A 12426-nucleotide genomic window follows, 5' to 3' on the forward strand; every position below is an offset into this window, starting at 1 on the left:
CGGTGTGTTATCTTTACAGTAAGGGTGTGCACAGTGAACTATGTTCAGATTAAACAATGCAGTATTCGTTTTGGGACTCATGATGCAGTAATATGCTCCCTTAAAGGTATATATGAGAAACTATTTGTTTATATTCTCGTTTGTTCTCTTGTGCTCAGATATACCCCACTGATGGGCTGAGAGCAGTAGCACGCAACCTGCAAAATATTTTGGAGAGTAACCAGCCTCTTTTTGCTCTGCTTATCACTCTGGGCTAGAAAGCTACAAACAGTAATCGTCAAAAAAGGACAGTGTCTAAGCAGATCACAGAAAAATGTTTCTTGAGGTCACCTCTATTAGCCCAGTGATAGAGATGTACACCCAAGAGCTTACTGAAGTGGAAGAAATGCTTCCTCCTCCACTGTAGGTGACTGGTCTTGTCCTTCAAAGTATCTGGAGGAGCTGGTCTCTGACTAACTCTGGGGATCAAATCACGGTTTTTATCTCCTTTTTCCGCTGAAGCTTCAGCTACTACTTCTGTCAGAAAACTAACAAAGTAAGCCTAGAAAATACTTCAATGAAATACTTCAAAATCTTAAAATTCAGAGACACCAACATATGCTGAAACATGACTTATAAAAGATTTCATGCAACTACCTCAACTGCTGAGTTCTGCTTGGACATAAGGACAAAAGAATCTCCACGTGGTGAAAAAAGGGACTTCTAATGATTCGTTAAATCCTCACAATTGACCCAGGCCTAGTATCAGGTAGGTGAACACTGGAACACACTCTAGGACGGGACATCCCCACATGGCACACCTCTTCACGCCATCCATGTGTTGTGCATTAACGCATTTGCGCGCAATCTTCCAACAAAAGTAGCAAACAGAGAGCAAGGGGCTGTGCACAGCTCTCAGAAACCCACTCAAGATTCATCCAACTCACCTACTAAAACCACTCGAGATGCAAAATAATTTCAATAATAATTTGAAGATTAAGCAAATGTGTCTAGTGTACCAAAACAGGGAGCAGAAGATGCAGCAGTGGAGAGCAGCTATCGGAGAAGCGCAAGAGGGTCGCTGCGAGCTCTACGAGCTGCTGAATCAATAGCAGGAAGGCAGAGCATGTTTCAGCATGCCTGAAGCAGGTACGCTTCAGAGGAGCAAAGGCTGAAGTGAACTATTCCAGCATACAATGTTCAGTGACTTAATGCCTACAGGCAAATACCAAATTATACAAGAAACGAGAGAGGAAGTTTGTTATTACACAGTTATTCTCTTCGTTTGCTCCAAGCTGCTGTTACACCGGGAGCTGACACTGCTGCTTACTGCCACTGAAACATTATCTTTTACCACCTGTACATGCCCTGTTACATTTGGCCAAGTTGTAACAAGAGCAGCTTCAGCAGATTGCTAGTTAATTCAAATTTAGACAGATTTTAGCTAAGAAAATGGTTGCAGCTGATGCACAATGTAACTACAATGCAGCAATAAAGCAAGACGGTACTGTCCTTCCTGCCTAATCTCAAAAACTATCCTGTAAGAGGAAATCCAGGAGCCTCATCGAATGAGGCAAACTTCTCTTCCACCTGATGTTGGAAGGAGAGGTACATGTAAAGAAGCTGCTTACCTCAGATAACAAACTAGCTCCTCAAGGCAAAAATCAACATAAAAACTTCTCCTGTGAGTACCTGCCAAGTATGACTACTACAAGGAAAAATCCCCATAGATGAATGAGAGTAACACACTGAGTCCAAAACACAACCAGAAGGCTAAGTAAATAGAAGATCCTCAAGCACGTGAGTTGAATCACCCAAATGAAGAAGAGTGTGACATAACGAAGCAAAAATTAAATAAAATAAACTATTAGGACCTCATTTTCTCAGCCTGACTCAGTATTGACCCAAGACTGTGATTTGCCCTCATGGTCATTATTCAGATCAAGATGTTCCTTCACTGCACTATGTTTAAACTCAACTGACAGTTGGGGAAAGTTTGCTGACCAGGTGTACCTCTGAATACGTAAGAGAGGAAGTCATTGTGCAAGTCCAGAGTAAAACTTGACATAATTTTCAAAAACAATATGCATACTTATTTTAGATTAAAGCCAAAATCTTACTGAGGGAGAAGAGGGAAGAATGTAAATGTATATAAAGGAGTATGCTTTTTGTAAGAATCCTCTTGGAACAAAACAAACAAAAACAAAACCAGAACAAAAAAAAACTTTTGCTTTTTGTAATATATAAGAAAATATCAACTGTTCCTAAAGTAACAGAGGAAGTGAATAGCTTTAAAATTAACACACAATGAAACAAAAACCCAAGAAAGTCATGCTATCACACTTCCTCAGTCTAGGTCACTCACAACATCAAGAGGTCAGGCAAGGTCAACAAGCTGTGATTAAGGACTCCCTATCTTCAGACTACACATTGACACACAACAGTAAGGTTGACACCTTAGTCATCACACTACAGCAAGATATTCTCGCGTGCTGTATTTTAGTGGTATTCTTACACTAATTACAGCATGACATTATATCAAGGGCTTATCTATACTTAATATTTCTGACAGGTTAATGCAAGTTCCTTCAGATTTTACTGGGTCCGTAAACAAAGTAATTGTAAGAAAGCACGCAACACTTCAAATGTGTGTACTTCCAGGCAGATTGAAGTACATCTACACTGGGTGAAGATGATGAGCCCATGTTCCTACTCACCTACACACCCGTTCTGCTACTACCCTCATTTTCCTGATTTGGAAATTTCTAGAGGACTTCAATGCTTGTGTTTGCCCACTGTGATATCCCATTACTTGTAGAATCACCACACTATTTCCTCCATGCTGTCTATATAGCGTTGGCTATTTCCCCCCTAATAAATCATGCTGACAAGATGGAAGAGTGGAGATGCACAAACACTTATTTGATCCTAAGCCTCTACTACCATCATTTTCCACTAAAAATCCTGTAAAAAGCAATGCAAAAAAAAACATTGCAAGATGTATGCAATACAGTATGGTGATGGAGAATTCCACGCCGTAAAGCCTTCTCAAGCAATTGTAGCAAGATTGTCTCTCTTCAGCTGCACATCGCTGTTAAATAATTCAGATGTCGTTCCCACGCCATGGAGGACATTACAAGACTGTCAAAGAGGCTGATCTGGAACGAGAGCTGCCAAATAATCTTAATTGTCACCACGGGAGGAAGAAAATTAACAGATGTTGCTGATGTACCAGCACAAGACATCCTCAGACCCAGTCAGGCGGCCAGTTCATCCTCACGCTGAGCTGATGTGCTGGGACTGCCCGGGAGCAGCTGCCTCCTACCAGCGACCCACTCTCGAAGCTTCACATCCCTGCAGGCACCCATGGTCCACCATCAGCTCACGGGCTGTGCTGCTCAGCCTCACACAGGTTTTGTGATGCAGCTTTAATGGTCAGAAAGATAACCATCAGGGACAGCTTGTATCAAAAGATCTATACTGAATGCAGCAATACTAATACATTAATTGCATGATTATGATACGACACACGAGCATTGCCAGTACAAAGCTATCGAAAACATTTAAACAGGCTCTAGGGATCTGTAGGAGAGGTTTTTGTACCAACTTAGAAACAAGAGTTCTGCTGCCTCAATCCACAGCTATCTCTTGCTTTGACAGCATAAATTCACAGCATTCCTGGAAAAAAATCCTGCTGTCTTATCTATTGTAGGTTAAGGCTATAAAATTATTGAAGTCCAAATTGCTCCTTCTGTAAAGCTCTTTGCAGCCTAGGAAAAATATCTGAAGCCTGTATCCAGCTCACTAGCCTTCCTCTCTTTTTTTTTTTGCATATAAGAATATTTTCTTTAACCTCAATTTCTAGGCAAAGGGACAGAAAGCAACATTCAAATATGACCGACATCTTGAGTGCTCTTCAGCAGTGCATTCAAAAAGACGAATGCTCACAATTCAAGAAATCCCGGCATGTTCAAATAATGAATTAGCATTCCAACTGCTCACTAAGAACAGCAATAGTATTTATTTGCTGGTAATATGTATTAAGATTTTCAGTGGTGACATCGCTATATCACTACCAGCACACACACCACCTAAGAGGGCTCTACGCCGCATTCTGCTACTGCTGCTGGTTCGACACCCAGCAAAGAGAGCATAGGAACCGCTGATTTACACTGCATTCAACATAAACCAAAAAACTTCGAAGGAACAGTCATCTCTTAAATTTTGGTATATGCATTACTTGGAGAGCACACACCCTATGTTCATAGATCGCCACATTATGAGGTCAATAAAAAGAAATATGAAGTATTTATATTACTGCCTATTTCATAGTAAGGTTATGTATCCAGCTTCTCAAAACCGCATTTCAAAGTTTTTCAAATTCCCAAAGTAAAAAACAGACTATATACTCCAATTTTAAATAAGTGAATAGAAACTGCCCAGGAACAAAGTACAACAGGAAGGCAGTTTAAAAAAAAAAAAAAATGAAGGAGAGAAAAGAAGCAACAATATGCTTTCATGACACGAGTCTCCATCTGTTTGTGTTCCCCAGGATCAACAACATGATCTCAGGCCTCCTAAAGTTGACCTTATACTAACAGTTCGCCAATTAAAAAAAGAAGAGCTACAACCCCAAGATGGTTTAATATAATAATAATGAAGATTCAGGGTGAGCAGAGCCTCTTTTTTCAAATGCATACTGCTACAGAAAGCACATATTGGCTCTTGGAAATCAGCAAGCACACAAGAGGGAATGACATACTCTTCCCATTACTTAATATAGACATCTCTTCTCCATCTACCAAAAAAAGTCCACCAAACTTCTGTTCCTTATATAGCCACTCCAAGGTAAATAGGTGTCTAAGTCTCAAACAGAAGATAAGAATTGGAAAAAGCACAACAGTTCACAAGAATACATTCACGCGCTGTTTCCTTGCACACGTAGAACCAGCAGGCCTCTGAAGTCCTCCTTAAATTATTCGAAGAACACGTGCCGAAATGTTGGCATCATTCCAAAATTCTGCATGCTCAAACAATACTGCTGTATTATATTTACAGCATATTTCCTAAAACTGCCTTTAGGCCAACAATTTCATCCTCTAGTAAACTCCTTTCTCCCTCTCAACCCCTCCAAAAGAAGTAATTTCTTACTACAGGAGGCTGTGGGGAAATATCCGATTTCACTTCCATAAAACCCAGATGACCGCCTTGAGGAGCTGCACAAGCTGTCACAAGGGTAGTGCCAGGACTGTGCTGTGGCATGACTCAGGACGGGACGGAGACCAATGGTGGATCTTATCAGACGGATACAAGAAAAGGATTTGCACTCAAGTCACATCCTTGCACTTCTACCTCACAGCTTACACACGCAGCTACAGAGCGAGGTGCGAGTACTGTTCCAAGAGGCTTTTCAGGAAGCAAGCACGTTTGTGTCTATGAATTTTTCCTGAATAATTCATTTTCACACACAATGTACACAGTGAATTTAATTGCAACCTATGTTTTAACTAAATCCAAAACAGATGGAACCACTCTAACAGCAGATATATTCAGTCATACACACACCTCGTTGTTCTACCAGAAATCAGAAGCCTCTGCACAAAAGTGCCTGTCAGTTACGTGAAGCATTTGTACGTGTAATTGAGGAATGCAACAGCAAATCAAGCACCGCCCACACATCTGATTTAAGCACATAACAGCACATGATGACAAACACCACAACTGATCAAGATTTTATCAGACCTCCCTAAGTCAGGCATTCGGTCTGGCTAGGCGTTTTGCTGCAGGTACACAGACTTGCTCCACTCACACTACACTCAACTCCTTCTGTTTGTGCTCCAACCCACGTAGAAATCATGCAACTGGGACTGATACCATGCACGGGCTTGAGCAAATACGAGCTGAAGAGACACAGAGTAAGTTATCTCAGGCAGACAGTTGCGTTACTGTAGCTACATGTCCTCTGGTCAGCTCAAAGCCTGTGGAGAATGAGCTTGCACCTGCCTTAACGCACTTAGCTTCTTTCAAAAAAAGAGATTAAAAGACCTGAAAAGCTGACAAACTTCACGTGAAAAAATTCTTAACAGAATTTCTGTAGCAAAGATGTATGGCTTTAAGCTATTTTTTTCCTAAAGTAGTTACGATTTTATTTCATGGTATCCTCTGTAACCCTGGGCAACACGCTGGGAACCCTTATATGAAATAAGCTGAAGCCTCAATTCTGTGCCAAGCAATTCAGCAGCCTGCGAGTGCGTGCACGCCCATGTGCACATCCCTCCTCTGGGGGCCAGAGGATGCTCTCCCTTTCATGGCAAAGTTTCCATCAGTACTTCAAAGCAGTGTGCATCCAATATTTCAAAATGCACCGTTTTCTATTTAACCCAGGCTCCTCCTCAGGAGTACACGACAGATTTTCTTCCTTAAACTCACACAGTAATTGGGTTCTTGCCTTTGGCTGTAGATTCCTGTGAAAACTAACCAGCTCCCTACAGAGTACCAAAATCCACATCTCCTACCTGGGAACTTGACTCTTTCCTTTGGCACAGGAATCACAGAAACCTACGGGAAGCCAGATCAAATTTACACGTAAGTCTTTATTTTGGGTCTTGTTACACTTAAGGCTTCTGGCTTAAGCAGTTCTTCTTGTGTCACCTTTTAGCTAGGGTCAATCTAAACTCAGTAAAAGCTGTAAAGCAGCCACTTCAGTATCCTAAATACTTTTTCCTCCCTTTTTAGTTGTGACACTACTAACATTATTTACGGTTGCCCTTGAGACACACACGCACGCAGAGAACCCCCTCCAAAACCCCAACCCACACATCCTTCTACATCCTTGAGTTCTGCTACTAAGTACCCTGTCAAGGTAAATGAAATTAAACTCTTTAAAGGTATGTTATGTGTTAAGACAACAGTAACCTCATATGCCCTGTAAAACTTTTCATTAATTTTCTGCGTTATCCATTCTTTTCAGCACTACTGTCTGTTGACAAAGTCCCCAGAGGATGCAGGATATGCAAGCGGAATCCAACTGGTGCAAAGCAACTTGCAGGCAGCACTAGACAATTGATGTACAGAGCTGTTTCAGAAGCCACAAAGTTAAGAGTGCCAGAACAAAGCAGAGTACCTGTTAATAGAACTGCAAGTCTGAAAACTTAGAATAAGAGAAAATATTAAAGACAGGCCAGAATACAATGTACACAATAGCACCGTTAACGCTGTGGGAGTAAAAAACAGCCACATGTTGAGTGTCAGTATTTCAGCACTGGTGAATGTTGGCAAATACTGTGCATAGTTCGTAAGAAATTTATCTTGAAATAAACAACAATACTGTTGTGGGTTACTTTTTAATTACTTGGTTATGTCTTTATATGTATAAACACCATCAACTAAGAAAGTATGTTACTCAATAAAAATAAAAAACTTGAGAAGAAAAAACTCAATCAAAAAGATTTGACTGAACAGATACTTAGCTTTTAACCAAAATCTCTACTATTTCAACATGTTTACCTTACCTAAATCTTTAGACAGCTAGTTACACACTGTTATGTGTTTACATAAACTGTCAAACTAGCTAAAAATTATTGGACTGTTTTTCTAGACAGCTAATCAATACAATTGCGTGTTCAGAGCTGGTTTTGCACAGCCGTACACACAAGTGACATCCTTGCACAGGAAAGATGATTGTCACATGTCAGCTTTCATCTGTGTTTGCCAGCAAGTCAAACCCAATCTTTCAGAAAATTAGACTGTACGACAGTGTCGTATTCACAAGACAAAATTTAAAGTGATTAACTGAACAAAATTACATGACGGTATATACGGAAAAGTGTTGAGAACCTTTACTGTTTTTTCACAATTTGCATCAAAACAGTCAGGAAGACAAAGGTACCTGTTAACACACAAGTAATGCTGTAATAGAACTGCAGGTATCTTTTTTCCCCGGTAAGCAGAACTGGTTAGAACCAGGCAACACAAATTTGGGAATTCACGTCGGAAATAATTAATTTAAAATATTTACTTTAGCAACAATCTCATTTGCTAGGTTACAGACCTCTCTACCCATCATTACTGTCCGGTGTCTCAAGCCTCGAGTCAGATGTCTTACAACAGACAGTTATTAAAAGGAAACTTGTATGCGGGAGCGATGGCAGCCCCCGGTGCCCGCCACGAGCAGTCACGCAGGCGGCTTCGCGCGGCCTTGCCAGCAGCCAGTCGCTCACGCGGCAACCTTCACAAGACCTAAGCATTTTCTATGCTCTCCTAAGAGGCTTTAGCTCCTTTTAGAAATTGTTTTCATAATTTTTTATTCAAGATTTGTCAGCCAACTGCCTCTAATACCTTTGGAATAAATAGGTTTTTTAGAAGCAAACATCTCTCACTTCCCTCATTGAGGCAAAGCAATGTAGGGGTGTATCTTAGAGACACACTTTGGACAAAGGAAATAACTAAAACAGAACCTCAGCATCATGTAAATATGTGCCACAAACTAGACAGTCAGGCCAAACGTAGACCAACAGATTTGAGTGCTTCTTGTTAACACTTAAAAAAAAAGCCCACAACATGCTTCCACTTGGGAGTTTGAAACTGATTCAACCAAAATCCAACTCTAGCAACAGACATCACCTTGAATGCTTTGGTACAGTTGTTGTTATTATCAATTCCTTGCTGAAGCTCACCCTTTTTTCCCCCTACTATTATTATTAATCTCTTGATGAAGCTCACCCTTTCCCTGCCTCCCCATACCTTCACTACAGTGAAAACGTTTATGGATTTACGAGGGAGAGAGAAGGACACTTCTAAAAATGTTGCTTGATCTTCAAGTAAATAAGCGACAAGCTAGAAGATAAACAGAGTCCAAAAACTAACTTACAAAAATTCAGTACTGGGTATGTTTTGCTCACATCACTTTTAAGTCAGGTGAAGAAAGTTACGGAAGGTTCCAATGTATAGTGACTACAGAACCTAAAATAGCACACTTCTGCAGCGTCATTTTATGAATTATTATAACCCCAGCAGTAAAGGTAACATAGGAGCTGGCAAGAAAATAGGGAGCCAGAGGTTCTAAGTTTGTCTTCCAAAGCAACCAGCAAATTTGAGTAGTCGTTTTGACAAATCTTGTAGAATGGTGATTTCGGAAGGCAGAGGTCAATGCTTTCCAGTGGGAGGGAGATGAAGGACCCTTAGGTACAAGTTGGGCACACAAAAACTGACGCATCCAAATCCCTGCTGATTTCTAAAACGAGCTCTTCCTGGCCTTTGACTGTCACCATACACCTCCGCCATCTGAACCCTGGAACCAAGCCAGACTTGTTTGTAAAGGAGCAGGATTGGAAAGGGTATTACACCTGCACACACCACACCAGAAATCCATACTTATCAAGTCAAATACACGTCAACGAGTTCTTGCCGCAGGGAGGAGGGGTATGCTATGGGTCAAGGCAAAGGTTATATTTTGAAGAGCATGAACTTTAAAAAAAAAAAAAAAGCCACAGAAGTTACCAAATACCTTTTATCCAGGGCATCACCCATATCAAAAGCCATCCTTGTGTTTAAAAAAAGGGAGGAGGGAAGAGTCAAAACAGTTTTCGGATAAACAGAAGATACATGTTTGCCTGCCCTCGATCTCAGCGGGCTCGTGCAATGCCAACTGATGAGATCTTAGCTAAGGCAAAGCACTATGGACAAAATACTCAGATCAGCATGCATGTTCCACCCTCGGAGATCCATGAAACCCACTAATAATCCCATCCTGAAATACACAATACTCTATACATGCATGCACGTTTATTTCCGAGCGTGGGTGCCAGCATGTGTGCATACCTCCTCCGTCAGGCCTCAGAAAACACACTCCCCGTGTAATTACCGAGTCTGTGCACTTCCTTTTAACATCAGCAGATTGTTATTTAAGGTACAGCTCCCGCTATGCACTTGCCGCACATGTAGCACAAAGCTTCAGACGCGTGCTTGACAGCTGTGGAGGGCGTGCAGGAGCTGCCCGGCGGACAGGGTGCTGCCTCCCGCCCCCAGCTCAGCCCCCGCGGGCGACCGGCGAGTGGAGGGCGCCAGCCAGCCCCGCAGCACGAGCGGGAGCAGCGACGGTACCGGGCATCTCAACAGCAACGAACAGACCAGAACAACGGCGCAGGGAGCAGCAGGGCGACAGCGAACCCCTGCGCGAACACGAGGCGCACGGCGCGACAGCGGGCAGCGCGCCCCACGTGCACGGGCGGCGACAGCAGAGGAGCCTGCGAGGAGCTCCCGTCCCTGCGGACAGGCGTGCCCGCACCATCGGCATGCACCCGGGCACCCGCTGCCGCCACGTTTTTACCCTTTTACCCCCCCCGCCCCACGCAGTCGCCGCCCCGGCCGGCCGCGCAGCCCAGCCCGACGCCGCTCGCCGCGGGGGACAGGACGCTCCGCGCCGCGGTGCACAAGGGGCTGCCCCGCCGCAGGCCGCTCGGCCGGCGGACACCGGCGGGGCCGAGCGGCGGCTGTACGCGGCCGCTCCCCGGCGGCGCGCAAGGTACTGACAACCGGGGCAGCGGCCCGGCCCCGCCGCCCCCGTCTCCCCCCGCCGGCGGCGAGCGGCGCCCCGCGGACCCGGCCCGGCCGCCCTACGCCACCCGCCGGGGCCGGGGCCTGGGCCAGGGCCGCGCCCCGCCTCAGGTACCGCGGCCCAGCGTCCCCCGCCGCACGCCGGCGGCCGCCCCGCTACTGCTGCCCGACCCCGGCGCGGGCCGCGCTCCCCGCACTGGCCCTGGGGCGGGGAAGGGCCTCAGCGCCCACCCCCTCCAGAGGCCGGGCCGGGGCCGGGCCCGGCGCTGGCAGCTGCCCGGCGCCCCCTCGCCCGCCCGCCCTCCGGCCCGGTGCCGCGGCCGCTCCGCTCACCCCACGACTCCCTGGCTGTAGTTCCTCTTCTTCCAGGGGGTGCCGGTGTAGAGCGGCTCGGCCAGGCCGGCCTGGGCCCGGGCGGCCGGCTCGTCCCCCAGGGCGGGGGCCCGGCCCTGCCCGGGGGGCCCCAGCAGCAGGCTGTAGTTGAGCCCGAAGGTGCTGGCCTTGTTGTCGCGCTTCCTCTTGTTGCTGGCAGCCGCGGCGGCGGCGGCGGGCGGCGCCCCCCGTGCGGGCCGGGCCCAGGCGGCGGCCCCCGGGGGCGGCGAGGCCTGGTGGTGGCTGCGGTTGTGCTGGTTGTTGGCGCTCTCGAGCGGCAGGAAGTCGGGCTGGGGGTCGGCGCGGGGGGCGCGGTACATGCCGGGCGGGGAGGCCGGGCCGGCCCCGGCGGGGGCGCTCTGTTGCTGCTGCTGCTCCTGCTGCTGCTGCTGGAAGTAGAGGTTGCGGACCCCCTGCGTGGTCTCCCAGATCTGCATCCACAGGCGGTTCGAGGGGCCGAGCTGCTCTGGCTGGAACCAGGCGATCCGGGGATCCATCAAACGGGGACCCACCCCGGCTGCCTCCGCTCCCCGCGCCGCGCCGGCCGCCGACGCCGAGACCCTGTCACCGGGTCCCAGCGCTAATGGCGGCTCCTATGGAAGGGCAGCTCCGCGCCTGCCTGCTCGCTGCCGTCGCTCCACAGCCCCCGCCCCTCCTGGCGAGCGCGGCGAGGCGGGGCCCGGCTGGGCCGCCGGCACACGGGCGGCGCGCAGGAGAGGGGGCGGCGGCGGCGGCCGGGCGGCGCTCCCCGGGTCTGTCCCCCGCTCCGTCACCCGCAGCGCGAGCCCACCGGGCGCCCCGGCCGGCCCTCGCGCGACAGCGGCGGCTGCTCTGGCGGCGGAGCCGTCCCGCTCCCGGGGCGGCCCGGCGCTCGGCGGGGCGCGGGCTGCCGGCAGACACCGGCGGCGCGCGTCAGGGGTGCGGGGCAGCGGCGGGGAGGGGCCGCGCTCGGCGGACGAGCCCTCGGCCCGGCTCGCTCAGCCCCGCCGGCGGCAGGTGCAGGCAGGGCCGGCCGGGGGCCGCGGCGGAGGGCACGGCAGGGGGCAGCACCGCCGGCGGGGGGCCCAGCGCCGCTGGCGGGGGGCCGCGTCTGTCAACCCCCCAGGCCCGTGCCTGGGCACGCTCCGCGGCCGCTGCGGCGGGGCGTTAGCGGGCCCGTGCGCTGTGAGCGGCCGCTGCGCTTCCCTAGAACTGTTTGTGGGGCGGTTACAGGTACAGCTGGGTCTTCCTGCCTTTCGTTCCGCTCCAGAGGAGAGGGCAAGAGAGCCCAGGTGCCATACTTGTGCAGCCAGCGCTTCCGCAGATGGAAAAAACACATTACCTACACAGAACAGCAAACGGCAACATTTCGTAGTACAAGTTCTGGGCAGATTGAGTTTTATTTTTAGTGTTTTCATACTACAGCCTTAAAACATCTTTAAGATAATAGAGCTAGGAAGTTTCCACCGCGCTGCATGGAGGGCCTGGTGCATCCCACACTTTCCCAACTGCACGGGAGACAATTTCTTTTTAGGAAAAAAG

At 48.0% G+C, this 12426-nt stretch overlaps 1 protein-coding gene across 2 annotated transcripts in view; it reads right to left on the reverse strand.

Annotated features, from left to right (window-relative positions):
- TENT4B (terminal nucleotidyltransferase 4B) overlaps positions 1-11405 on the reverse strand; it is a 43540-nt gene extending 32135 nt beyond the window's left edge. Inside the window, exon 1 of one of the 2 annotated variants that reach the window (XM_086620778.1) lies at positions 10867-11405. In XM_086620778.1, the coding sequence (XP_086476904.1) occupies positions 10867-11402 (536 nt within the window). In that variant the 5' untranslated portion in view covers positions 11403-11405. The remainder of the gene's footprint in view (positions 1-10866) is intronic. The other variant, XM_086620779.1, reaches the window with a different exon arrangement.
- Between the last annotated feature and the right edge of the window lie 1021 nt (positions 11406-12426).

This window comes from Tauraco erythrolophus, chromosome 15 (assembly GCF_009769465.1).
Source record: "Tauraco erythrolophus isolate bTauEry1 chromosome 15, bTauEry1.pri, whole genome shotgun sequence".
Lineage (NCBI taxonomy): Eukaryota > Metazoa > Chordata > Aves > Musophagiformes > Musophagidae > Tauraco > Tauraco erythrolophus.